Source organism: Zingiber officinale, chromosome 7A (genome assembly GCF_018446385.1).
Source record: "Zingiber officinale cultivar Zhangliang chromosome 7A, Zo_v1.1, whole genome shotgun sequence".
In the NCBI taxonomy this organism is placed as follows: Eukaryota; Viridiplantae; Streptophyta; class Magnoliopsida; order Zingiberales; family Zingiberaceae; genus Zingiber; species Zingiber officinale.
Genome location: NC_055998.1, coordinates 7,383,393 through 7,409,241, shown reverse-complemented (window position 1 = coordinate 7,409,241; position 25,849 = coordinate 7,383,393). Strand labels below are relative to the sequence as shown.

Genomic DNA, 25,849 nt, shown 5'->3' with positions numbered 1-25,849 from the left:
TACCTCTGTAATCCATGTATTAACGAGACATCACATCACTACTATATAACATGTCTAATCACCACTTATTGTTATATCAAAGTGGTTATATTGTATACGTGTAATAAGTATCATGTACTTATGTAGAGATACTGTCTCCTAATGTCTGACAAATCTGCATGAGGTATTAATTACAGAATGAATTTATGGATCAAGAAACCTAATGGGCCATTGGTTGTCTTTCCCACTAGGAGGGAGATGGGCCAAGGATAAAGAGCTCATTTCTAGTTAAGGATGATAGAGTCCATAAATAGTTGAGCCTGATGACATCTGGGTGGGGAGCTAGAGCTTAGAAGCTCCAATCGACATTAGTCGATTAGAGTATGATGGGGATTAGAATCTTGTAAATAGCTGAGCGATGAGTCGGACCTGATGACATTTGAATGGAGAATTGGGCCCTTGGGATGTTCGATTGGTATTAATCGATCAGAGTATGATGGGAAACAGAATTCCATAAGTAGTTAAGTAGAGAACTGAGAGCCAATGACATCCAAATGAGGAGCTAGATCTTAGGGATATCCGATCGACTCTAGTTGATCGGCATGAAAAAGTTTATCGGATAGCTTACTCCTACCTTATATTTTGACCTTGGGACTCTACGAGGGATCTCTTAATCATTTGTTGTATCACTTAGGTATGTATTAAAGTTCTGTTAAAATAATCTAGTGGCTAGCACATGAGGTATTGTCTAGATAATTTCATATTTGGATTAACATAAATCGATTTTTTTTAATTCGACGCAATCTGATTAATTTCCTTCCGTCTCTAATATATTTCTTGAATACCGTAAAATATAATCAAAGATATGATGGTTAGTTACTAAAGACGATGCTGGATTGAGTGTCTAGGGTTTGTCTGAGATTTCTCTTCCTTTCTCTCCATGGCGTCGATGACCTTCGCCACCTGCAATTCGCTCTCCACTGGCATCTCCCCTCGCTTTCTTGCTCCTCCTGTATGCCGTAAATCCAGGGTTTCTACTTATCTCTCAACAACTACTGATAAATCCCTCACCTTCCTCGGCACGCCCTCCTCGAAACTCTTCTACTCATCTTCGGTGCAGTCAGGGTTTACTGCTAAGGTTGAGCGGCGAATTCTTGCCTCCGCCTCCAGGAACGAGGGAAGCTCGGAGCCGGAGGCTGCTCAGTCCGATGATGCTAATCAGGCGAGGGGACAGAGCACGTTTCCGGAGAGGTTTCGTTACCTCACAAAGGAAGCGCCCGATCGCCCAGTCAGGTGGCCATGGGCTATTGGTATGTTGACCAGATAAGAACATTGCTATGTTGCTCTTAGGGTTTGGATTGGTATTCGTATGATCGCTCCTCCTGATGTTGTGCCAGTATTTGTTGGCGCTTAGAATGTTATCAAAGCTTGAAATTTTGAAGTAAAATTGATGCTATTCTTCTGAGATTTTCCATGGTCATCTATGCATTATCATCTTCACGAGGAGAAAAATCTGAACTCAGTAAAGTTACATATTAGCAATTGTGAGGATGTTTTGTTTTTTGGTTTGTTGAACCATCATATGTGTGTTAACGAACTCTGTATTGTCAGTTTCATCTATTTGATGGTTTGAATGTCATCATATGGTTCAGTCAGTAATTGTTTTATGATTCGACGGGTGACCACCATACCAAAGATTTTCTTTTTATATGAAAATTCAGAAAATGAATAAACTAAATTAGCATTGAGGAATATCTGTGTCTTTGCATATGAGTATGCCTATTTTTGTTGCAATTCTAACTCAGATATTATGAATGCAGTTCATAATGCTTATAATTTATACTAAATGTGGCATTTTCACATTGCAATAACTTCTGAAAGTTGCCATGCCCGCTTGTATGTAGAAAAAAAAAGGCAGAGATATATGTTGTAGAACAATCAAAATGAATCCTGTATGATATTTACTAAATCTTAACTTTTCTTAAAACTGGAATATGGTTAGTTTATAAATCTACAAACTAGTAAACAAATTCTTACCTAATTTTATTACATTGCTTAGTTAAAGGTAGTTTGTCAAATTTTTTGTTCATTAACTTATGGATATATATTTTATGCATCTTGACCATCTGGATGCTGAAATGTACATATAGTGATTGCACAATGTATGTTCTCTGTAATCTTGTTTACTACAGTGGTATTAGCCGTTGCTGAAGCCGCAGTTCCAGATTCGGTAAACAGCCAGATGCCCTTACTTACATTTGCAGCATTTATCGGGTTTGGAGCCGTGAAAAGCTTTATTCCAGAGCCGCTCTTCTGGATGTGCCTCTGTGGACTCTTTTGCTACTCGAGGTTTATTACAAAAAAGGATGATGTATCAACATTATTGCCATCTGCTGCTGTACTCGCCGCTGTCGGGGAGCCATGGGTCAGATTTCTTGTGATAGGTTTTTACTTGGCCCTCGCCATCATCCAGCATTCAAAGGCAACGAAGGAACCTTCAAGTGAGGAAGTTCCTGAAACCAGTAGAAGACTTCCAATCCCACTCTTACTCGCTGCTTTATCTGTTGGAGTTCATCTTGCTGCCAAATGGGTTCGATATCGTCACCTGACATGGATGATCGCTTGATTGTTTCTTATTCGAAATTGATTTTGAAGATCCTGTCAACTTGCAATCATCTCGGAAGTAAGTTGTGTTGTGTAATGTCTATTTTACTGGTATTCATTGATCAGAAATTTGCATTTCACAAAGCCCTGTTTCAATCGGCTATATGAATATAAACCTATCTCTGATTCCTATATTCCATGTTTTACTGAAGTTCCTCTCGTTTCTTGAACATCGAAAGGTATGTTGCTCCGTAAAATTTCCATCATACAGCATCAAGTTAAATCTTACAATCTTGACTTAAGTAAGACCACTATTAAATTAAACTAACATTTAGCCATGTCATCGATAGTAGGGATGACAATGGGTAGGATTTAGATAAGATTTCATATCCTCCATACTCATCCCCATTTATTATATCTATACTCATATCCATCCTCATACCCATTGGATATTTAACTTTCATATCCATCCCTATATCCGTCGGAGTTTCGGGTATTCATATCTTATCCATCATCTTATTATTTCATACCATTCTCATTTAAAAAAAATACATTTCAATGTACTTGTCAGCTTTTCCTCATCTCACGCTCCTTATTTCTCGTGGAAAAGAAGATGAGATACGTGTTGATGACCGGATAAAGAGACCAACTAAATTTTTTTTAAAAAAAACAAAAAGAGGGCTAAAGTTTTTCTTTCCTAATAAAAAATGAGGTATATATATATATATATATCAGGTATCGGGTAGGGTATGGGTAGAATTTTATCACATTCGTCTCCATACCTATATCTAAAATATCTATACTCGAATATCCATTTACTATAATCGAGTATAAATTTTTTTTTCATATTCTCTTTTATTCGGGTCGGATGTTAGTTTATCCATCAAATTTGGATGAAATTACCATCCCTAATCGATAGTCTCAAGTCTCTAGCCAAGTTCTTAAAAATATAATCATAACTCATAAGTACTTTAAAAAAAAAATAGTCAAAATTTGAGGAGCATTTTATTTTATTTTATTTATTTTATAAACTCTAGAGATAGATGTAATATTCGAAACAAAACGGAGTAAAATGAAAAAGAAGATAAATTATAAAAAATAAATATTTCTCTCCCTCTGCTTCCTCCCGTTGCATCCGAAACTCAACGCCGCCGTTCAAGTGTTTTGAGCTTACCCTGTCGGAGAAATTTGTACAAAAGAAACGAGAGAGAGTCTTTCTCCTTCGCGAGGCATAAGCGAAGTCTATAAAATGGTATCACTGCGCGGATAGAGGATCGTGAAGAGTTTAGACTCAAATGGAGCGAGAAAAACCGTGCGTAGCTGGAGGATCGGAGAAGGATGCTTCCGCTTGTTGGAGAGTCCTCGAATTCTACAGCGGGATCGGCGCAATGGTTGGTGGTGGATTGTTTCATCAATCCCTACGTGTTCCTTAGTCTCGGCTGCGAGAATTGACTAGGGTTTTATGCTTTCGCTCTTTGCAATTTCATTTCATCTATATATTCATTTACGCATTAATGCTTTCAGAGGTACTCCTTGATGCGGGCTGGTATTCCAGGATGCATAGTGGAAGCTTTCGACATCAACAACGTCGCCAACGACGTCTACGAGCACAACTTTGGCCATCGCCCCTTCCAGGTTCCTCTTATCTCCTTCGGTTGCTTATCCTCCGCTCCAGAGAAAAGGGAGAGATGCAAGTTATAAAAGTCCTTTTTTTATTTTTATTTTTTATTATTATTGTCGTAAACGAGATGAAAAGAAGACGCATATGCAGGAACTTGACTATAAATTTGGATTGCCTTTGGTTTACTGCATAAAATAAGTAGATGCTCGAACTGATGGGAAACACGAGTAGACAAGAAATGGACTGAACAGAGGACTATAACGTTGATTCATAATGTTTTCCCCAAGTTTGATAATGATCAATTCATATTCGTTTTACAACCATATCTCCTGCTCAATCGTGTGTTAGGAGATCATCTTTCTCCTCTGGCCAACGGTTATTTATCTGACTATTCAGAAGGTTGCCATGTGTATGCGAGGGACCATCAATTTTCAAGGTGTCAACTGATTTCTAGCTTCATTTTGTTATGGATATCCTAGTAAGAAAAATTGATATAGGAATACTGAGATGGTATATAATCTTAGAAAGGATTTGGCTTAGTTTAGCTTGGGGCGGAACCACCCTTGGGCTAGAGTGGGCTCCAGCCCAACCTATTTTTAATCAAATTCCCCTCCCAAGGTGAATTGGATTGCGATAACACAATGAAATCCATTAGGCTCTGTCACGGATTTTGATTAGTGGGTTTAGATTCTTTTTTTCCAGCTTCATCACAAATTCATTGGCCATTCCCAGGTAGCCAGCCCTAGGTAGTTGATGGCCAGCCCAGGTAATTTTGAATCCGGGCTACGCCCCTGGTTTAGCTTTAGCCTATTAGGACTTGTATAGACAACTGTGGCACCATACACAAAGTTCATAAGGACACATTTCTATTCTGTTTGGCTTTTGCCTAAGTATACAAGAATATATGGAAGAGGCGTTTGAAAATATTTGGATGATTTTAGAGATAACATGATGGTCATTCTTATAGTTTCAGTTCATCATTAATGTATCAGGTAGCATTCCATTGCAGGGAAACATCCAAATTTTGTCACCTATTGATTTAGACAAGTATGAAGCACATGCATGGCTTCTTTCTCCTCCATGCCAACCTTACACTAGACAAGGTTGTATTTTGAGTTCTACAACTATATTATCAATAGACTATGATCCTTCCACATTTATGTTTGAAGTGTTTTATAGGCTTGAAGAAAGATTCAACTGATGCTAGATCATTTTCATTCATCAAGATCCTTGAGAATATGCCACATATGAAGCATCCTCCCCTAATGCTATTTGTGGAGAATGTTGTTGGGTTTGAGGTTTCTATTTCAAAATCTGCCCTTTTCTCATCTCCATTAATTTTGTCGAATTGAATCCTTGCCTTATGTTGCAGACTTCAAATACACACAGGCATATGATGGAAGTGTTGGCAGGAATTGGCTTTGTCACCCAAGAATATATTTTGAGTCCATTGCAATTTGGAATCCCATACTCTAGACCTCGGTACTTTTGCTTGGTATGCCCATTCATAATCAAATATTTTACTCTGACTGTTGCCTGAAGAAGTACTCAGATTTATGTTAACATTGGTAAATAGTAGCAGCAGATTTTGTTACAACAGTTTCGATGATTACCAACCTAGCTTAGTAGTTTCATTTTTTTCCCAGAATGCTTTCTTACTATTGTCCTTGTTTGTTCATATGTTTATTTTCACATATGTTTGGAAAACTTATCTGGATAATTTATCGATATGGAAAGAAAAGGATACAGATACTAATGATGAGTTTATATCTTCCATGCATTTGTTCTATTCTGAAAAGCTCTTTATTTTGCAGGCTAAAAGAGAACCTTTTGCTTTTAGGAATCCGTGCTTCAATAACTCAATTCTTTGCACACCATCTCCCTTCATTTTATCCAAGGATGCTTACTCCACAAATAAGCTTGATGAAGCAAATATAAACCATGAAAATTTTGAGTCTGTTTGTCAGCCTATCATGACCTTTCTGGAAACAGATTTGTTTGCCCAAAATCAACAAGAGTGCATGAGAGAGGTTGTTGTTTCCATGGTGGAGTCTGAATATGATACTGATCAAACACCAAGTACAACGAAACACTTGCAGACCACCGACATTGATAAAGTTTATGAAGAGGCTGAAGAAGGTGAAACTTGCATAAATTCTTGGAACACATATTTTGTTCCACCAAGTTTGATCGAAAGATGGGGAAGTGCCATGGGTATCTTCATAATTTTTGTCTCATTTGTTATTGAACACTAGATTTACAAGGTATCTTGACTATTGATTATCTGAGTCAATTCTTTGACAATGGCCAGATATCGTCTTCCCACAGTCAAAGCGCTGTTGTTGTTTTACCAAGAGTTATTTTCGTTATGTAAAGGGCACTGGGTCCTTATTGGCTACTTGTGGGGTATAATGCCCTCTTTCTCCCTTTTTTGTCTGAATAATTGATAACTATTGTTCATTTGTCTGACACTTTCATTAATACTTGCTATCCTATGATCTTTCTCCTTATTCTTTGTAATAGCACACTAACTCAAGGCTTGAAGCAATCTCCTTGAAAGACCTTGGACTTCGTTATTTTACTCCTCGAGAGGTAGGCATTTAGTACATAATTAGTTGATTAGTATCCATGCCAACTTCTGTGGTTCTAAAGTTTACAATCTATTTCAGGTTGCTAATTTTCATTCTTTTCCTCTGGATTTTCAATTTCCATCACATGTAAACTTGAGGCAAAGGTGAGTTTTTCTAAGGTCCTGTGTAGTAGTGACTTTATATTGCAGTACTACTATGCAATCAGACTGTGGTTTGCCAAGATTTATTTGTAAAATACATGAATTTCAAATGTACTTTTGGATAAACTGGATTTATAATAATTTATTTGTCCCTTCTCATTTGCTATTGAACAATTAGGAGAAGAGTAGGTGATGTGGGCGTTTTGTTGTTGGGTAGGTGGACCAGTTCTGGTTTTTCTCGAGGGTTTTCGTTAGATCAATATGTTTCAAGATTTCTCAAGGGTTTCCATTAGGTATTGCGTCATTTTTTCCAATATTGAGTTGATCTAATAGATTCAACCATTTTACACAAGGAATGAAAGTCATGTATAAAAATAAAAGCTATTTGGTTTGGTATGGCTAGACTCTTGCTTACCATATTGAAATTGTATTTTCATTGTTTCTATGTTTTAGTTCCTACACTTCGTGATCGCATTTTCGTGGTTAAAAATATTTTCTATTCTCAAAGGAGTCTATTTTCCTATAGAAAGCCTCAGTTGTCCTAATAGCAAGGAAGACTACACGCATGTATGGGCATGTAGTGTCTTACTGCAAGCTTATTTTTCTGCTAAATGTCGTGCAGGTACGCCTTGTTGGGAAACAGTATGAGTGTTGCTGTCGTGGCTCCATTACTCCAATATCTTTTCAGCGAACCTACATAATATCATCAATGTGCACTTATCCAGCATTTATCCGCGTAAAAGATGAACATCATGCTTAGTCCTGTATCATCCATCTCTTTATTCACACTTTTTAGGTCTTGTTCTTCGTTTATAAATTGAAGAGTTGGTTTTTAAATTTTTCCAAATGCTTGTCGAATTTTCTTTAGCTCGTTGGCCGGGCCTCCTGTTCTATTTGAATGGTATAGTAGGTGGTATTGCAGCTGCCATCTAGCACTTTCTGATGTTCCTTCATCTTCAAACAGTCAGTTTATGGCCTCCATGTATTTAAAGGGGCAATTGCATCCTTTCAGAAAGACGCTATAAACTTGCAAAAATGGTGGTTTTTCATTATGTTTTTTGCCCATGTATTTGATTTATGATCTCTTAACATATTTTTCAGTTATATGACTTTCTAGTTTGCCTTGATTTTAGTATAGTTTGTAGTAGAAGATCTGAAAACAAATATATAATTTGGATTTCATCATTTTGCAGGTGGTTCTTTATGTCGAAAAATATTGTTGGTAGTATAATTTGGATCCCCATATATTTCTGGATCCAAATATATTTTATCATAGTTTTTTTTTTCTTTTATTGGTCTCGCTCATATGTATTTATTTTGATAATGTTAGCATTGACCTTTTTTAAATGGACTTTATTTTTAGAGATATTTTGATCATTTTAAAATTATTTTATATCTAACAAATCATCTATTTCTATGCAATAATCAAATTACTAATAAAATATAAGAAAATTCCAACTCAAAATATTATTTTAAAATTTTAAATCATATATTAATAAAAAAAGATTGAAATACCAATTTGTTGATTTAAAATGAAAGTATAAGCTTGAATAGTTATGAGAATGTAAGGTGATTGGTGCTAAAATTTTAGGAGCTCAAATTAAAAACCAAACTGAACAAGAGTGCAAAACAAACCTCACAATCAATAGATATGATAAATATTAATCTTTTGTTATTATTTGTAAATAAAAAAATGCTATAAAATATTCTCTCTCATTGAAGTAACGAGTAATTTAAGTAATTATTTTAAAATGAAATAAATATTTTAGTTTAAAAAGGTAATATTAAATAAATATTTTAGTTTAAAAAGGTTATATTTTAATAATAAAATAAATTTGTAAAAGTACAGTACGGGGGGCACTTATACGAACCATCTACTAATACAATAATTTTTGTAGGATTATTTTCTTATCATTTCTTTTAAGTTTCATTAAAAGGTCACTTGAATAAATGATGAAACTAATGATAATATGGGGATGTACTGTCTCTTATTGTTTTAGTAACCCATATAGTTTTTTATCCAGTAATATTTTGCTCCTTAGGTCGAAAAAATAATATTTAACCTTTTATCCAAAAGTTAAATGTGAGAAATTTTATAAAAGATAATTGTGACTTAGTTTTTATATATATCATTTTTCAATAATAATGGAAGAAAAATATATTGAATTGATGATGATATATTTCGATAAAAATTCTCATAAAATTTATACATGTATTAATATAAATAATAAAAAATAATAATTTTGAGAATGATAATTAACCAAAAACTCATTTTATCATCCTCACCAAATGAAAAAGAGTCAAACTTATAAATTGATGAATCAAATTCAAATAAATATGAAACAAAGCTCCTTGTCATCATCAAATATGAGATACAATGAATAAAAGATAATTGTGTCATTGTTTTTTTAATTATTTTTCGATAATAACCTTACGAGGGAAAAAAACACATTGAATTGATCATTATATCTTTAGTTAAAAACCCTCATAAAATTTATACACGAACCTGCATAAACAATAGAAAAATAATAATTTTGAAAGGGATAATTAGTCAAAAACTCATTTCACCACTCTCAACAAACCAAACAAGAGCCAGAATTCTAATTGATGAATCAAAATCACTCCTACTTCATTGTACGTCACATTTGATGATGAGGAGGAGATTTTTAATGATGAACTTTGTTCTATTTTCATTTGATTTTGATTCATCAATTTAGAATTATAACTTTTTTAGGTTTGGTGAGGGTGATGGAATGAATTTTTGATTAATTATCTATTTTAAAATTATTACTTTGTTATTTATGCCGGTGAAATTTATGAGGATTTATATCCAAGGATATAATAGTTAATTCAATATATTTTTTCTCCACTTCTAATTATTATTATTGAAAAATTGTAACAAAAAGGTAAGGGTATTGATCCTGTCCGAATCAGGAGTCAACGGACGCTGGGGATGTGGCGCTCCCTGCTGGATCCTCGAGTGCTCCGGCGAACCTGCAACAAAACCGAGCCGGGAGGGGTGTCCCGGCAACGGCCCTCCGACGCTCAAGTCAGGCGAGGAATAACAAAGAGGTGGCTTCAGAGATCCAGACTAGCGTACCTCCGGTGAAGAAATGGAGACCTTATATAGACCTCTCGCAGGAGCCCTAAGCGCGCCAATCAAAGCAATCACCTGCTTTCGACCATGCCCAGGTATGGGTCTGTCAGAAGGGCATCCATAAGGCCATACCGCTACTGTATCGACCTCTCCATGATGTGACGGCAAGACCCTCTATCGTCCATACCGCTACTGTATCGACCTCTCCATGATGTGACGACAAGCCCCTCTATCGTGAAATCTTGTGTACGGCATAATCATCAGACATGCCTTTGCTGACATCCCATATCCCGAGCCGAACGAATAGGCCGCTCGGCTAACCTTTGTATGCTCGCCCTTATCCTGGCCGAACGGACCACCCGCTCGGCCCTTCGGTTCCAGCCGGGCAGACACCCGCTCGGCCATTCAGTCCTCCCGCCTTGGCGTCGGAAACCCAAGTCTGGCTGGGTTATCTCTGGCTCCGCTCGGACCTACTCAACTGCTTGACCCGCTTAGTCAGCCCTCCATCCGTCCTTAGGCTAGGACCCTTCAAGAAGTGGGTCCCCCATTCTTACCGCCGGATCAAGTATAATTATTTCTTATAAGATTTTTCATATTTAACTTTTGATCCAATGGGGATTAAATGTTATTTTTTAAACACAAGAAATAAAATACTATTGAATAGAAAATTCATGGAATTAAAGGTATTTCAACATATTTTTTATTTCCAGAGAAATCTCAAGTTTTATCCTTATCGGGTTACACTATACAGTAACGAATAATAAGGTTGAAATTAGAACGGATTCGGTAGGAAATCTTCTAGAAATTTTTTGATACGTATATATATACTATGTACTACAATTTTAGTATATCCGATTTTTGATATAATTCTGCATAGTATATGCGATCTACAAAGAATTTTCATATTTTTTCCATTCCCGTTGAAACCGAGCTAGTTTTAATTAAACTTTTTTTATATTTGTTATAAATATCGCAACAATTTTCTTTAATTTTTTTTCTAAATTCGAAAACGGACTGATTGGTTCATACCTAAAATTGGTGAGAAATAATTCCTCATTGAAAGTTTCCTAGTTCCACTAGAATTTGCTGTAACCAGTTGAGATTAATTAGGAACGCGGAGAAAGAAATTATTCTCCGAATAAATCTACAGAAATCTCTATAAAACCTCCCGGCGCCGGCGCTTCTCATCGCTCCCCCCTCTCCTCCCCTTATTCCATCTCAATCGCTCTCCGCGTTCCTTTTTCCGCCAGATCGATCGCGCGATGGCGTCGGACCGTTGGGTGTTCACCGCCGCCCTGTTTCTGGCGGCGGCGGCGGCGACCGTGTGCTACGCCGCCGACCCCCAAGCCCACTTCGATTGGAACGTCTCCTACATCACCGTCGCCCCTCTCGGCGTCAGTCAGAAGGTACGTGCCGTGCATGAAACATGCAGAATAGACAGGGGATCTAAACTTCTTTCTGAATCTTTATCGTTCAAATCGATCATCAGGTGATCGCAGTGGCGGATCGGTTTCCCGGCCCGGTCATGAACGTGACCACCAACTGGGTCGCAACCGTCAACGTGCACAACAACTTGGACGAGCCTCTGCTGTTCACATGGTCTATATCACTTGTTAATTTTTTTTTTTTTGTTTACTTTCGAATAACAGTTGACGTGAAATTTCTATGTGCGAATCAGGAACGGCATACAACTGCGCAGGGATAGCTGGGACGACGGGGTTCTGGGCACGAACTGCCCGATCCCGCCGGGGACGAACTGGACCTACAGCTTCCAAGTCAAGGACCAGATCGGAAGCTTCTTCTACTTCCCATCGCTTCTCCTGCAGCGCGCCGCCGGCGGTTACGGCGGCATCATAGTCAACAACCGCGCCGTCATCCCTGTTCCTTTCTCAAAGCCGCACGGCGACGTCCACCTTTTCATCGGCGATTGGTACACCAAGAACCACACCGTACTGCTCTTGCATCTCCATAACCGAACACTAAACACTACTCTGTTCTAATTTGCATTTGCTATGACACTGCGATTTTTTTTCGATAGGCGCTGAGGAAGATGCTCGATGAAGGGAAGGATCTCGGCGTTCCTGATGGCGTTTTGATGAATGGAAAGGGGCCGTATCGATACAACGCCACGCTCGTTCCTCGCGGCATCGAGCACGAGACCATCAATGTTGAGCCAGGTGACCATCTCGATCTCCAGCCATGGAACAATTCTGAGCTTTATGATCGATCAGAAATCAGAATAAATTAATGTTCATGTTTCGGAATTTTAATCTACATAGGAAGAACATATCGATTTCGCGTCCACAATGTTGGCGCATCCACCAGCTTGAACTTTAGGATCCAAAATCACGACTTGTTGCTCGTGGAAGCTGAGGGAACATACACAGTGCAACAGATCTACTCCAACCTTGACATACACGTCGGGCAATCTTACTCTTTCTTGGTCACCATGGATCAGAATGCGAGCACCGATTTCTATATCGTAGCGAGCGCTAGATTTACGAATGGATCGCTTTGGGATCGAGTTATTGGTGTCGCAATCCTGCACTATTCCAATTCTAGAGGAAAAGCATCAGGCCCTCTCCCAGATGCGCCTAATGACTTCTATTACAAAGGTTACTCTATGAACCAAGCCAGGTCTATCAGGTTTGTTGCTAGTTAGTTAGTGATCTTCTTGTAGATTAATTCTGTTGCTTGTCATCTAACTTTGTTTTAAATTCATTTGTTCAAGGACGAATCTAACTACTGGTGCTGCACGCCCGAATCCTCAAGGGTCATACAAATATCGTACGATCAATGTGACTCATGTATACGTGCTGAAGAACACACCACTACAGATCATCGACGGAAAACTTAGAGCTACAATCAATGGTATTTCATACTTGCCGCCGACGACACCATTGCGCCTTGCGGATGAGTACAAGAAGACTGGAGTTTATACGCTTGATTTCCCCTCTGTCCCTGGCGATGAACCTCCTCGAATGGGATCGTCTGTGATAAATGGAGCATACAAGGGTTTCATGGAGATGATATTTCAGAATAATGGTACCAGGATTCAGACTTACCACATGGATGGCTATGCGTTCTATGTAGTCGGGTAAGCACAAGCAGTTGGCACACGCATCCTTGTAGTAGCTTTCACAATTCAGTTTCTTTTTCTCTTAATTAAACAATCATATCCTAATTGCAGAATGGGTTATGGAGACTGGACAAATAATTCTAGAGGATCATACAATATGTGGGACGCTGTTTCTCGCAGTTCAACTCAGGTGCTTACATTTCTTCCAGGACACCTCTTTCTTTGCCAGCATTTCACACGTCTTGTTGCTCTAAATCTGAACTTTCTTGGGTTCTCCAGGTTTATCCTGGTGCATGGACTGCTGTGTTGGTCTCTTTGGACAACGTCGGAGTTTGGAACATCCGTGCACAGAATCTAGATACATGGTACCTTGGGCAGGAGGTCTATATGAGAATCATCAACCCTGAGCCTAACAACAGGACCGAACTACCTATGCCTGATAATGTACTCTATTGTGGCGTCCTTAAAGATTTTGTAAAGTATGTCATTCCTAAAGTTGAATGAATCCATGCTGTTTTTTTTCTTTCTGAGTTGGTATTTTGTATTACTGGAGTCTCAATCTGGTTTTAACTTTGAATCTTGCAGCCCTCATCAGTACAATAGTGGAAATGCCTCTGCTTCTTCTCCTCTAAATGCGGGAGGCATGCTAACCAGATGTCTTATATTCTTATTTTCAGTTATTCTGTTACAATGGTTAGATGGGTAGTAGAGGAGAATTCTCATTTATATATGTGTAAGAAAGGGCATTGGAACCCAAAGGTTTTGTGGTTGACTTTTAAGTCTGCCAATCTTTGTGATCAGAGTTAAATTTCTCTTGCAGCTGTTTCAGATCCTTGTTGTCTTTTTTTTGTTGAAATTGTTGCAGTAAATTATCTGACTGTTAATGATTCTTTGATCAGCTCTAGTAGTTTATACATACCATTTTTATTTACCTACACCTAATTCTAGCACTTTGTTATGGTACAGAGACACCAAAGGTTCTGAACAAACTACACAATCATATTACAATCTTTAACCATTAATTCACATATACCTTATTTTTTTTGACTTAACTTGGTATTACAAAATAATTGAAAGGTCTCCTGTACATCAAATATTCAACTTTACAATGTCAATCTATTATTCTCTTTTCATATGATATGCAACTATTTTTCCTTTTTTTATAAAAAAAAAATACTTTAAAAGGTATTGATACTACAAACAAGTATACCACCAAAGTTTATTCTGTTTCTGAATGTCACTTTCTCAAAAAGTAAGCTTTCGTCTGATGGGTTTGAAGAATAATCTTTAGCATTATAAGTTGATTCTTCTTTCACACCTTCAATGGATTTAGTCGTCTTCTCCAAGTCGGGAATGTAGTTTCTGATTTCATGAGCTCCAACAGATCCAGTATGGTCATTTCTTATTTTATGAAGTTCAAGGGATCTGGCATGTTCATCTCCATATTGGAAATAAGAGTTTCCCTTATCTGGTGTGTAGAACTCTGGTAGATCATCTCCACCATTATGATGAATAATATCAAGAGCTCTATCAATACAATGGTTGATAATTGTCGAGTCAGATACTGAAGAACTGTGTGAAGGCCTATTATCATTGTCCAAACCCTGTGAGGAAAACATGTTTCTTAGTGTTTTTTTTTTCTTCTGAACTAGAACAACAGATGTTACTTTCTACATGGCAACAATCAAAATGACAACAGGATTATGTCGCTTTCTACATGGCGTTCCTATCAAAGAAAGTGATTATTACTTGATCAAGTAATTATTAACTTGAGTTGTAGCCAAAGCTTTGTAACTAATATCAGAAGTAATAGCTAGTGCATGCTGTCAAAAGAAAAAAAAAAGAGAGAGAGAGAGAGAGACTGTGGATGGGTTTGAATCTGGCTGGTCCACCAGAGTAATCTCTATCCCAATGAATGTAATCACCTTCCACAATGTTTAGTTTTCTCCAATCAATAAATGTGTAACCTAGTCTAGCTAACTTCCTATGCTAACGAAATCAATCCCACCTTGCATCTTATACCAATGCGGTAGAGCTTAAAATCCACTCGATTGGAAACAAGACTCGGCTGTTTTTCCATTTGAATTTGTGCAAATCCAAAAGCTGAAATTGTCTGCAGAGATGAGGCAGTGCAAGGACAGGAATATGTAATTTATTGTCTGTGGGTGGGTTTGAATCTGGCTGGTCCAACCATAGTAATCTCGATTCCAAGGAATGTAACCACCTTCCGTTAGGCTTACTTTGCCCCAACCAATCAATGTGCAACTTAGTCCAGCTAATTTCGTATGCTATACAACAAAATCAATCACCCTCTTGCATTTTGTACAGATGAGGTAGAGCCTAAACTCCACTTAATCCGAAACTAGACTCATCTGTTTTTGACATTTGCATATGTGCAAATCCAAAAGCTAGAGTTGTCTGTAGAGATAAGGCAGTGCAAGACAAACCTGGAGTATATAATTTATTAATAATGAATTGTCCTCCACCCTACCCAACAAGCGTGTTATTTACAGACTACTCGATGACCCTTCAACTGGGCTGCAATAGTTGTGCTTCATCCATTTGGTTTTAATCTGGGCCCTTGGATCGTGTCAATGATCCACCATCCGACACAATGGTTCACCTAAACCTATCAGATGACACTGATTGTGCATATCCATTTGACTGCATGGAGGCCCAACCTCGGTAGAGTGATCAACACATTAGCAGGTTGTCTTACACGGTGCAAAGTGCACCAAGAACTGCTTTATGGCATGTGAACCTCGCACGGCACATTTATGTCTCATGAGAGCCATGTCTACACCCATAGACTAGCTTGTGCATGTTGACTGCACCACATGCTCCACCAGTTCTCCAACTATTCAAGACTATACAAAAGCCTCTATTTATATCTCCTTCTCTGGACTAGCATCAAATGAAATCTCTTCTTCCTCCCCATATTCCCTGTGAAACCTTTTTGAAAACCTTTTGATTTGAAAAAATTACAACAGCATGTGTTAAAACTTAGAATTCAAGTAGACAAAAATCTTACACTAAAGCCATAGTACATACAGAAAACAAAAAAACTCTCATGGTTTAAGAAGGAAAGTAAAGAAGCTATTTATGCAAAAGCCAACCAAATAATAAATCAGATGATCAAAAACAAACCTCATGATGTTCAAAGTGAGTGATGGGGTAATCTGATATAGCATAGCTTGAGCATCCATTTGAGAGAAACCTTCTATTTCTTGTTGAAATGACTCCAAGAGTAGAGTTTATCTGTTGATCCTCTTGGGAGGAGAAGTCGGAACCATCAAACGCTGACAGTGAAACACATTCATCAAAATATGTCATTGCTTCTTCTGTTAGACGCCTAGACATCTTGAGTCGTTCTATGCTTGCCTACAACCATGGTTTGAGAAATTAAGCACCACTATTGTAGTGAAAGAATATAATTAATGGTTTTCTTGCATTAGTCTCTTAGCTATTCCTGTTTTGGGCTCCAAAGATATTACATAAGTTGCCACCACTTAAATTATCTGATGCCATGCAAATTAGAACTTTCCTCTAGTTCATGGATGCCAAATTTAAGCTAACCTAACTGATGGGAAAATTTTGATCCTATCAGTCCAACTCAAATTCAAGAAAAAATTTCCAAAGAAAATGAAAAAGGCAGCACGTGTAAGTTGTGACTACATATTAAAAAGACAAAAAACTAACAAACAGAAACATCCAATAATATTCCACCATGATTGAGTTTCCTAGAATTATTAGGTCATTACTTTTTTTATCATATTAATTAAATAGACAAAAAAAAGACAGAATGAATATAAGTCTAGGCACTAAATAACCAAATGCCTTTGAGGGAATAATTATGATAAAGAATACTATCAATTCATTGCTCGCTTTTGACAGACTAAGCTTGCCTTTCTTTTCATTTTAGATTTGCGTGTACTAGAGCTCTTTTCATTTTCAAGTACTATGTTGTTCAATATTCTGCTTAGCTCATGCCGACGTTGCTCTTCAATAGCCAAATCAGCTTGTAGTTTCCTTATTCGTTCTTGGGACTGCATAGTTTAGAGGCTCAGTACAGTAAGAGGATAAAGAATCTAGATTAGAAAATAATGTGAATACCTGTTCAAGCATGAATGTATATTCCCTTTGGATGTCAGGAACTAATTCAATTTCATCCTGATTAACCAACTCAGGAGGGACATTGCCAATACTGTCTACTGGGACCTTTCTCTTGATAACCTGATATCCAGGTTTACAGTGAGGGACACAAGTTTATGAGAAATGTTTTGCACAGATAATTGTAAATAATAAAAGCTAGGGATCCTCCATATTTTTCATAATGTCATTCACATGTCAATTTTAGTTCTTGCAAGTAGAATTTTGAAGCATTCACATGTTTAAGAGGTGACCGTAAAGTACATCGTAAACTTAAAGGTAAGTTCTATAAAACCGCAGTTAGACCTTCTATGTTATATGGAGTTGAATGTTGGGCTATGACTCGAGCACATGAGCAGAAGATGAGAGTTGTAGAGATGAGGATGTTAAGGTGGATGTGTGGACATACGAAGATGGACAAAATAAGAAATGAGAGCATTAGAGAGAAAGTCGGAGTTGCATCTATTGAGGAAAAACTCCGAGAGACACGTTTAAGATGGTACGGACATGTACTTAGACGACCAATAAATGCTCCAGTTAGGCGATGTGAAACTATGATAAACATGCATATCAAACGAGGAAGAGGAAGACCAAAAAAGACTTGGTTAGCAACAATAAAACAAGATAAAATTTATTTAAATATAGATGATGATATAATAGGAGATAGAGCTCAATGATGTAAAAGGATTCATACAGCCGACTCCACCTAGTGGGAAAAGACTTTGTTGTTATTGTTGTCACTAGTATAATGTTGCTAAAATGCTAAATTGGAAGAAATTTCTAGCACTTGCAGAAGAAAAGAATTTTATGAGAGGAGATATAGCAAAAACTTGGAAACAAGAATTTTATTGCTTAGAAGCATACTGTTTTAATGCAATCTTCAATTCATCACCCAAAGAATTAAGGAAAAAAACACTCAAATTTAAGCCATCTAATTAGTGATACTGTGGATACATATAAAATATATCTGCGCTCATGAGCAGCAACACGCTAACTAGGCTGTAATAAGGCAATGTTAACTTACATTCTCCAGGTTAGTTGTGATTTCAGAAACTGCAGAATGTACTTCTGATCGAACCATTTCATAAAGTCCACCACTTTCATGATCAGGTGGAAAATGCTCAATTTGATAATACTGAAAACAGTTAAATCATCAAGAAACATCAGACTGACAGAAACGAACGTGAAACATGCTTGCAGCCCATATAGACATTGAGAGATGAAATGCTAATGAAAGAAAATGGAGGACTATATATTGACCTACATTTCTCATAGATGACTCCGTTTCAGAAAAGTAGTTTCTAGAATTTCTTTCCTCCCAATGGCGGTCCTGTTGTTCATGAAAAAAATAAAATCCAATCACATTAACCATACACATGAGTAACACCTTCAAGCAATTAACCATATATATATTTCACACACATGCCACATGTATCATAGAAGGTCAGCTCACAGAATGTATCTGTTCCAACAATGAGAAGTACAACTTTTTGTTATCCAGAAATTAAAGATACATTCTCTTGTCATTACAATTTGAGAAACAGCATGAAACAATCGAATTCTGAATAAGGAATTTGATCAAACCTCAGAAATATGAGATTGCCCCCTCGAAAGAGACCGAACTCGAGACTGCCTAACCATATCTCTGGACGAACTCCTTTCCCTCGTACTACATGTACTTTCGCTTCTGAAATTGGAGTGCTTCACCGAGGATCGCCCTCTTCTACATTCCAAGACATCACTTTTCATAGCTTCACTCAAGCACTCAGCTTCTGGCGATGACGGTGATGAACTTGTACAACCAAAAAGGGGATTATCCCTTGTGTTAGCATATTCTAAGAAATGTTTTGACGTTGAATTTTCATTGTTTCTCGGAGACGAAACGATGCTTCTTGACCTCCGAAGAGGGATCTTCTTCCCTGAATCCTCTATCGGCCGATCCCTTGTTGATGAAGATGTGGTAGAAGGTGAAGCATAAGCGCCTCTCTTAGATGAAGATTTGAAGACCGAGACGGCCATTCTGTAATCAAAACCAATGAAGATCAATCACTTTGCCTGGGCGGAGGAACCATTGCAATTTGCAAAGACGAAACAGAAGTAAACCAGGACATAAATTTTACATCTATCTTCGCAGCTGACTCGATTCAAACTCAAAAGAAAGAGAATTCATAGAATGAGCTCGAACTACATACGAGTATGCACCAGTATCACTAAATCAACCCAAAGGCAAACAAGATTTGAGGATCGATCAAGAAACCTTGGTCGACTGGAAGAAGAAGAAGAAGAAGAAGAAGAAGAAGAAGATTCAGGAGCTTCGCTTCCTCCGTCAGCGTGAAAAGGGTGAGGGAGAAGTGCGAGGTGGGAGCCGTAACCGAGCGAAGGCCGTGTTTTTTTGCTCGTAATCAGACGCGCCTTGGAAACCTGGGCGTTTGGAGAAGCAGGACGGTCTGATCCATAGTTAACGGTGGTTGATCATGCTTAGTGTTTCGAACACTCGAATACTTGTCGGAGGAGTAAATGGACTAATTCAACTTGTGGAACTTTGACTTGACATCCTAATTTTATGGAAAGAGTCGGACTTCAATTATTTTGCACGAGCATTTTACTAAATCATACTTTTATTGTTAGCTTAATCATATTTATTAAGCAATAAAGAAATGTTAGTTGAAATAAAAAAGGATATAATTTTTCATTCAATGTCTTCCATAAATATGGTAGAGAAAAAAAAAATGAAAATATGATACAAAACTACACGCTTCAAACTCATCTAGGTAGTTTAGCACACTGCACATCCTAGATGAAAAACTCAAACAAGTAGAATGTGTGGAGGCCTTAAAATATAAATAGAAATATAATATTTGCACATTTAGCGTACGAGTTTTGTCTGGATATACAGTTGTTCAGTGGCGTGATTGAAGCCTTAACAGGGTGAAAGATCGTTATAATTTCACCTATCTTCAAGGAATCTTATGATCCTTCTCTTACGACACCATTGAAAAATATTCTTCTACTGAAAATTTGTGAATTCCTCGCGTTTACTGCTTCTGGTGATCTATTGATTCCATTTTCCATGTTCTATTTTATTTTTTTTAATATTAGGTCTTGAGATTTTATAATCCAACTAATTTTGGGATAATGATCTCATCCGTCGAATAAATTCAGGAAATACGATTATTCCTAGGGTGCGTTTGGTTAGGACTGTCCTTATTAACCTTGGTTATTCATCTAAGATCATCAACAAAAATCCTATTTGATATAGGTAATCGATGATTCCCAAATAATATTTTATGCCCAGCAAAAAGGGCATACAACCCGGAATCGAAAAACTTTGAAAAACTAGATTTTTTTTTATTCGGGGATTAACAAAATTTTTTTATCCAAAATATCCTCTAATAAAAGAAAAATAATGATAAAAAACAAAAATGTAAAGAAAAAAAAATATATAAAAGATAAAATAAAAAACTTAAAAAAATAAAAAACATAATTTTAAAAAAAACGTAAAAAATAATTTTAAAAAATGGAGAAAAAATAGAAAAACGTAAAAAATTAAAAAAACATAAAAATAATAAAAACCATAATTTTTAAAAATATATATATATATAAATAGGAAAAAATTAAAATAATTTTTTTTTAAAAATAATTAAAATAATTTTAAAAAATAAAAAACTTCAAAAATTTTTAAAAATAAAAAACTTTAAAAAAATGAAAAAAAAATGAAAAGAAATAAAAAAACACATTAAAATAAAGAAAAAATATGAAAAAGAAAAAATAAAAAAAAGATAGAGTTTAAAAGATATATATAGTTGGTTTTATAACTAAGGGTAATATAATAAATATAAAATTGGATTATTCATTAAAACTTTTAAATAAATAAGTTTTTGTTGTATTACTTATGTTTAACCAATTAATATTTAGTTATGTTTTATTTTTGATAATCTTAGTTATGTGATTACTTGATAATCACATAATCAAAATCATTTTTTCATATTTTAAAGAGAAAAAAATAAAATTGTTGACTCGAAACCCCGCGAAGGTTTCTCATTAGTTAAGATGAGTCACATGGGATGATATTGATCTAGTATAGTTCAAGTACAGTAGACATTTATTTGTACAGTTTAAGAATCAAACTCTCATTGTTTGGTAAAATTTGTCCATCAGTTACCATCACACCAAGCCCTAGGGTATTTTTTATGTTCTATTTTTTTTACTAATCAAATATTAAATTTTTCGAATCAACTAATTTTGAAAATAACTAATCCGATCTTATAAAAAATTTTTACCGGCACTAAAATAAATCAAGAAGTAAACGGCTAACTTTTTTTTTTGGATTTGTCACACTGGAAGAAAATCTGCTGTTAAGCCTGATAAATCGTGCAAGAGTATTTCTGATTGCCCATTTATATTTATTGACGCCTTGCCCCATGCCACACCCTCCTTTTCTGCCCGAACTTCCTCTCGATTCCTCTACCTGCCGCGGATGCAGAAGGGAGCAATGCATTTTCCAGGTCATGTGGAAATCGGCCTGGACTTACTCCATGTGTCACTACTGTTCTCGACTCCTAAGCCAATTCCGGTAGAAGCAGGTAGAAAGTTTTTGACAAACAACGCCATTTGTGGATGCATATTCATCCTTTGAGATAGCCATAGACACAGGCCAACTCACATATCTAACATCACCAAACCCTATTAGCTACCACCCTCGTAGCAACATTTCCAAGTTCATAGTCATCCTGTGGAGAGCCCTGCGACAGTCACAGGCAATTAACCCTATCAGCTACCACCCTTAAATAAATATATTAAGGTATTTTAACTAAATTTATATATATTTTTTTAAAATAAATCCAACAATTTGTTTGTATCCCCTGACACACAAGTTGTCAAATGCAAAAGATATTTTTCGATTGCGCATACAAAAGTGGGCGACTAAGATATGATGAGGTGAAGGGATGGAGACGTCCATTAGCCACAATTAGTCTTTCATAGGTAAATCCAACATTATTACTCTAATCCACCATCTAATAGGATATGTTATCATGAATCAACCTTGTAAAGGTAGCTAGGCTAAGGCTGCCCCTTGAATAGGTAACATGATCGATCCAGAGCCTTTGTTTTGTAACTAGTTTCGAAATGCGTTGATGGTTTATGAAGCACCAACAAAAAGAACACAAATGTGTAAGTTTATTAATCATATAATTTATAAGGATGCGCAATTTAAAATACTGGAATGCCACTAAAAAATGTAGTTAGCAACTACTTGAGGAAGTAGGATCATGCTGACGATCGAAAACATTCAATTGTTAATGTTTAAGAGATTTTAATTTATCTGTTCTAGTACTTTAGGTACATATTTACATAATTGCTAAATCTATCTTGCATTCATGTTAAGTTCCCTTACTGTTCCAGGTGTTTTAGCATTAATTTTTTTTGGGTAATTAATTTAAACATTTAGAATATATAAAAAAACAAAGACGGCTTTAATTTCTTTCTTCCCTTCGGAAATGACGATTACAACTTTGAGAAATACTGCTAAAAAAAAAAGAGAAAATTTAACATTAGAACTGTTCCTGCAACCAAATGTCTTCGAGAGTCCATAGACTGTCCGTCCACGTGCTCTGGTCTAAGTCCGGCAACGCCAGGTCATCGTAAACCGACTCCGACCAATCGCGGTCGTCCTCTGCCCGCTTCGCCACCCCGCCGTCCTCGTATCCGTCGGAAACCGGATCGGGCGGCGAGAGCTGCATCCCGAAGGAGTCCGAGGGACTCATCCGCTTGGCGGCGCCAAGCGCCGGTTCCTCCGCCCACCCCGGAACAGAGGCGCCGCCGGCGGCGCGGATGCGCTCGACGAGGCGGGGCACCCACAGGTAGCGCATGACGTCCTTGAACTTCTTGCTGTCGACGTCGCACTTGAGCTGCTTCGCGTGCTTCTGCACGCGCGTCCTCCAGTAGTTCTTGATCTCGTTGTCGGTCCGCCCCGGCAGGTGCTGCGCGATCTTCGACCACCGGTTTCCCCAGCGCGAGTGGAGCTCGAGGATGAGGAGTTGCTCCTCCGGCGTGATGTTTCCCCGCCGGACGTCGGGGCGGAGATAGTTCAGCCATCGGAGCCGGCAGCTCTTTCCCGTTCGCCTCAGCCCTGTAATTAATTAGTAATAAATTAAACGAATCGATCAGAATCCATCTATATATAGCAACAAAGTTAAGTTGATTAATTACCGGCGCAACGAGCCAAGGAATTCCATCGGCCTTCGCCGTGAGCAGTGATATAATTCATGAGAACGAGGTCTTCCTCCACCGTCCACGGCCCCCTCCTCAGGTCCATCTCCTCGCCCTGTACCTCTGTGAAGGAGCTACAATTGATCCCCTCTTGGAACTCCATGCTTGAAGAAATTAACAAGGAAACTGCAGGATGATGTGAATCGGAGAATTTGATTTTGGATCGGAGTGAATTGGTAGTAAGGCGGGCGGGGAATTAGCTTATATATATATTAGTTGCAAGGCAAAGGGAGCATTAAGATTACTCCCCAGTCCTTTAAAAAACCCAAGTGGTGGCCTAGCTACCTTTCTAGTTCAAAAACCTTACAGCTAGCTAGCGACTACCGTATCTCTCCTTTAATTGTCTACTAAGATCAGATATTGTAACCTTGGCCCACTCAAGCTCAGACATTTATTATTATTGTTGAAGGAAAAAAAAAAAGGAAGAACTCTTGTTCATCAACGGATTTACTGTTCTGCAAAAACCTGCGAACTGTAACACCCACTGGTGAGTGGTGTTACAGTCTTTCTACTTTGCCTGATTAATCATAAGCAGCAGCTTGTCGAAAGCCACAGATGTCAAATGTTCTAGAGGAGGATTTCTAACGTAGCTTGGTCGGTTTTCTCGCCTAAGTCTGAGAAAGATGTGACTGCCAAGTTCAATATGATGGAGCAACTTAATCAAATCCATGAGAAAAATTAAGCACCCTGCCGGCCGGCCGAACTCGTGATTGAGATATTTGTAAAACAATATAATGAAAACAAGTGAATCAAATAGTCTTTTGGTTCCCATTTATGACACTGCTGGATCCATTTTATCGAATTCATTGTTAAATTTTTATGCACAAATTAAAATCAGCGGTCAAATCATGGAGAAATTGTCAGGGACGGCACGCGATGGGCGATATCGACTGCATCAGAGTCATTCCGGCATGCTTCTCATTGTTTTAAAAAGGCGCGATAAAAAAAGGGGGAAACTTAACTGGTGAAATTAAAACATGTGGAGGTTTCTTTTAGGTGAAACTGAAAAAGGAACAGGTTGTTAGTTACCTGAGAGAAATACTAGCACATAATCGACGCGTGAGCTTTCACAAAAGTTTAAGAATGGTTCATAATTAGGATAAGGAGTACAAAAGACACGGCGATGATGATGTTTTTAGTCCTTTTGTATAATGGTGGTGGTGGAAGATGAATAGGAGGGCGATTGTCTTTCTCCTTTTCCGCGTTCCATCTACGAACAGAGTTGACAGAAAGGAAGTTGAGGAAGGTCAACTACGATTTGGCCTTCAACAATACAGAAACCCAATTTATATATATATATTTATAGCAACGCGGTAATAGAAGGAGCCGAAAAGATTAATTAGCAAGTGCTTTCGATAGAAAATTAATTGTTCTGTCAACAACTAATTAAACATGTTCTTCATATTACAATTAATCCGCCGCAGACATGTGGATATCTTTTTGTTTCGGACTACACAATAAAGTAAAGTAAAGTTCACATATGTGATTCAACAATCTGATAATGAGGGGGAAATGAGATGAGATAGAAACCTAGTGACCAAGTGGCTAACGTCTGCACAGAAATAGTGGAGGGCTAAAAGCCAACGATAGCGATCTGTATATGGGATAGGGTTCGACAAAGTGCACGCTCATATTAGAAATCGAGCATAATAGCAAACCTGTGATGCAGGATTAACCTAAAATTTTGGTCATAACTTTTAACTTATGACTCGGAATTAGGTTCTGTCGATAATTATACATATAGAATTTCAAAATCTATAGCTATTATGGAGAACCCGTAACTATTAAATTCCAAACTCAAATTCCGTCGTTTAGATCACATCTTTGCTATTTTTAGTAATTTATATTTGTATGGTATTTAAAATAATTTTAGTATTTTTGATATTTCTATATCCTAGTTTGTTTATATCAACTTTTTATTGTGTTAATTTCTATTTCTGTCAAGAAATTTCTTTTTCTGGAAAGATCTCTTTTCTTTCTCTACAAAATTAGAATTAAGGTTCATGTTTCATAATTTCTTTCCTTTCTGAGTCTTAAGGTCTAGAGTGTATATAAATGCATGTGTAGTTGCACGAGGAAGCATCCCTCTATTATTAACAAAGTTTTATTTTAACAAATGATGGATTTTTCTTTGGTATTCTTCTAGTTCTCTGCTTGCTTTCTCCTCCCAATTTTTCTTCTTGTCTTACTCATAGAATAATCGTCATCTTGCTCGGTGTCAGTTGGTATCAGAACAGGTAGTGTCTGATTGAGGAAGTCGAGTGTCATGTCGAATGAAATGTCGTGGTCATGGTCATAGTTGCGGTCGCAACAACAAGC

At 37.2% G+C, this 25,849-nt stretch overlaps 5 protein-coding genes across 6 annotated transcripts; 3 read left to right on the top strand and 2 right to left on the bottom strand.

The window, feature by feature from the left end:
• The first annotated feature begins 828 nt into the window (after positions 1 to 828).
• Positions 829 to 2,777, top strand: LOC122000870. The gene is made up of 2 exons (XM_042555355.1): positions 829 to 1,289; positions 2,172 to 2,777. The coding sequence occupies exons 1-2, from the start codon at positions 920 to 922 to the stop codon at positions 2,603 to 2,605; spliced, it is 804 nt and encodes a 267-aa protein (XP_042411289.1). The 5' UTR covers positions 829 to 919; the 3' UTR covers positions 2,606 to 2,777.
• Positions 2,778 to 3,685: 908 nt separating this feature from the next.
• LOC122000868 (tRNA (cytosine(38)-C(5))-methyltransferase 2-like) lies at positions 3,686 to 8,039 on the top strand. 2 transcript variants are annotated; one of them, XM_042555350.1, is made up of 10 exons: positions 3,687 to 3,974; positions 4,108 to 4,218; positions 5,214 to 5,307; positions 5,384 to 5,502; positions 5,577 to 5,699; positions 6,019 to 6,418; positions 6,516 to 6,610; positions 6,728 to 6,796; positions 6,874 to 6,938; positions 7,558 to 8,039. In XM_042555350.1, exons 1-10 carry the CDS (start codon positions 3,879 to 3,881, stop codon positions 7,634 to 7,636), a joined length of 1,251 nt encoding a protein of 416 aa, XP_042411284.1. In that variant the 5' UTR covers positions 3,687 to 3,878; the 3' UTR covers positions 7,637 to 8,039. The 2 variants fall into 2 exon arrangements, with proteins under 2 accessions (XP_042411285.1, XP_042411284.1); XM_042555351.1 differs by lacking the exon at positions 5,214 to 5,307 and having other exon boundaries at positions 3,686 to 3,974; positions 5,374 to 5,502.
• Positions 8,040 to 11,187: 3,148 nt separating this feature from the next.
• LOC121999898 (monocopper oxidase-like protein SKU5) lies at positions 11,188 to 13,898 on the top strand. Its single transcript, XM_042554527.1, has 9 exons — positions 11,188 to 11,438; positions 11,522 to 11,631; positions 11,711 to 11,981; positions 12,071 to 12,209; positions 12,312 to 12,678; positions 12,764 to 13,129; positions 13,223 to 13,301; positions 13,391 to 13,590; positions 13,697 to 13,898. The coding sequence occupies exons 1-9, from the start codon at positions 11,295 to 11,297 to the stop codon at positions 13,815 to 13,817; spliced, it is 1,797 nt and encodes a 598-aa protein (XP_042410461.1). The 5' UTR covers positions 11,188 to 11,294; the 3' UTR covers positions 13,818 to 13,898.
• A 237-nt stretch (positions 13,899 to 14,135) lies between these two features.
• On the bottom strand, positions 14,136 to 19,685 carry LOC122000866. Its single transcript, XM_042555347.1, has 8 exons — positions 19,518 to 19,685; positions 18,845 to 19,280; positions 18,525 to 18,590; positions 18,285 to 18,395; positions 17,225 to 17,344; positions 17,017 to 17,157; positions 16,259 to 16,492; positions 14,136 to 14,715 (listed from the first exon to the last, which is right to left on the bottom strand). The coding sequence occupies exons 2-8, from the start codon at positions 19,277 to 19,279 to the stop codon at positions 14,290 to 14,292; spliced, it is 1,533 nt and encodes a 510-aa protein (XP_042411281.1). The 5' UTR covers position 19,280; positions 19,518 to 19,685; the 3' UTR covers positions 14,136 to 14,289.
• Positions 19,686 to 22,713: 3,028 nt separating this feature from the next.
• LOC122000867 (transcription factor MYB2-like) lies at positions 22,714 to 23,756 on the bottom strand. The gene is made up of 2 exons (XM_042555349.1): positions 23,471 to 23,756; positions 22,714 to 23,390 (listed from the first exon to the last, which is right to left on the bottom strand). Exons 1-2 carry the CDS (start codon positions 23,631 to 23,633, stop codon positions 22,813 to 22,815), a joined length of 741 nt encoding a protein of 246 aa, XP_042411283.1. The 5' UTR covers positions 23,634 to 23,756; the 3' UTR covers positions 22,714 to 22,812.
• Between the last annotated feature and the right edge of the window lie 2,093 nt (positions 23,757 to 25,849).

What these genes read in the sequence shown, in the direction of transcription:
- LOC121999898 (XM_042554527.1), top strand. Translation starts at nt 11,295, where the DNA reads ATGGCGTCGGACCGTTGGGTGTTCACCGCCGCCCTGTTTCTGGCGGCG. An exon ending in CTCTCGGCGTCAGTCAGAAG is followed by an intron (nt 11,439 to 11,521) that starts GTACGTGCCGTG and finishes ATCGATCATCAG; the next exon opens with GTGATCGCAGTGGCGGATCG. An exon ending in TATGCGTTCTATGTAGTCGG is followed by an intron (nt 13,130 to 13,222) that starts GTAAGCACAAGC and finishes TCCTAATTGCAG; the next exon opens with AATGGGTTATGGAGACTGGA.
- LOC122000868 (XM_042555350.1), top strand. Translation starts at nt 3,879, where the DNA reads ATGGAGCGAGAAAAACCGTGCGTAGCTGGAGGATCGGAGAAGGATGCT. An exon ending in TTGGCCATCGCCCCTTCCAG is followed by an intron (nt 4,219 to 5,213) that starts GTTCCTCTTATC and finishes ATTCCATTGCAG; the next exon opens with GGAAACATCCAAATTTTGTC. An exon ending in CCAACCTTACACTAGACAAG is followed by an intron (nt 5,308 to 5,383) that starts GTTGTATTTTGA and finishes AGTGTTTTATAG; the next exon opens with GCTTGAAGAAAGATTCAACT.
- LOC122000866 (XM_042555347.1), bottom strand. Translation starts at nt 19,279, where the DNA reads ATGGCCGTCTCGGTCTTCAAATCTTCATCTAAGAGAGGCGCTTATGCT. An exon ending in CGGAGTCATCTATGAGAAAT is followed by an intron (nt 18,396 to 18,524) that starts GTAGGTCAATAT and finishes AACTGTTTTCAG; the next exon opens with TATTATCAAATTGAGCATTT. An exon ending in AATCTAAAATGAAAAGAAAG is followed by an intron (nt 16,493 to 17,016) that starts GCAAGCTTAGTC and finishes CCATGGTTGTAG; the next exon opens with GCAAGCATAGAACGACTCAA.
- LOC122000870 (XM_042555355.1), top strand. Translation starts at nt 920, where the DNA reads ATGGCGTCGATGACCTTCGCCACCTGCAATTCGCTCTCCACTGGCATC. An exon ending in CAGGTGGCCATGGGCTATTG is followed by an intron (nt 1,290 to 2,171) that starts GTATGTTGACCA and finishes TGTTTACTACAG; the next exon opens with TGGTATTAGCCGTTGCTGAA.
- LOC122000867 (XM_042555349.1), bottom strand. Translation starts at nt 23,633, where the DNA reads ATGGAGTTCCAAGAGGGGATCAATTGTAGCTCCTTCACAGAGGTACAG. An exon ending in TTCCTTGGCTCGTTGCGCCG is followed by an intron (nt 23,391 to 23,470) that starts GTAATTAATCAA and finishes AATTAATTACAG; the next exon opens with GGCTGAGGCGAACGGGAAAG.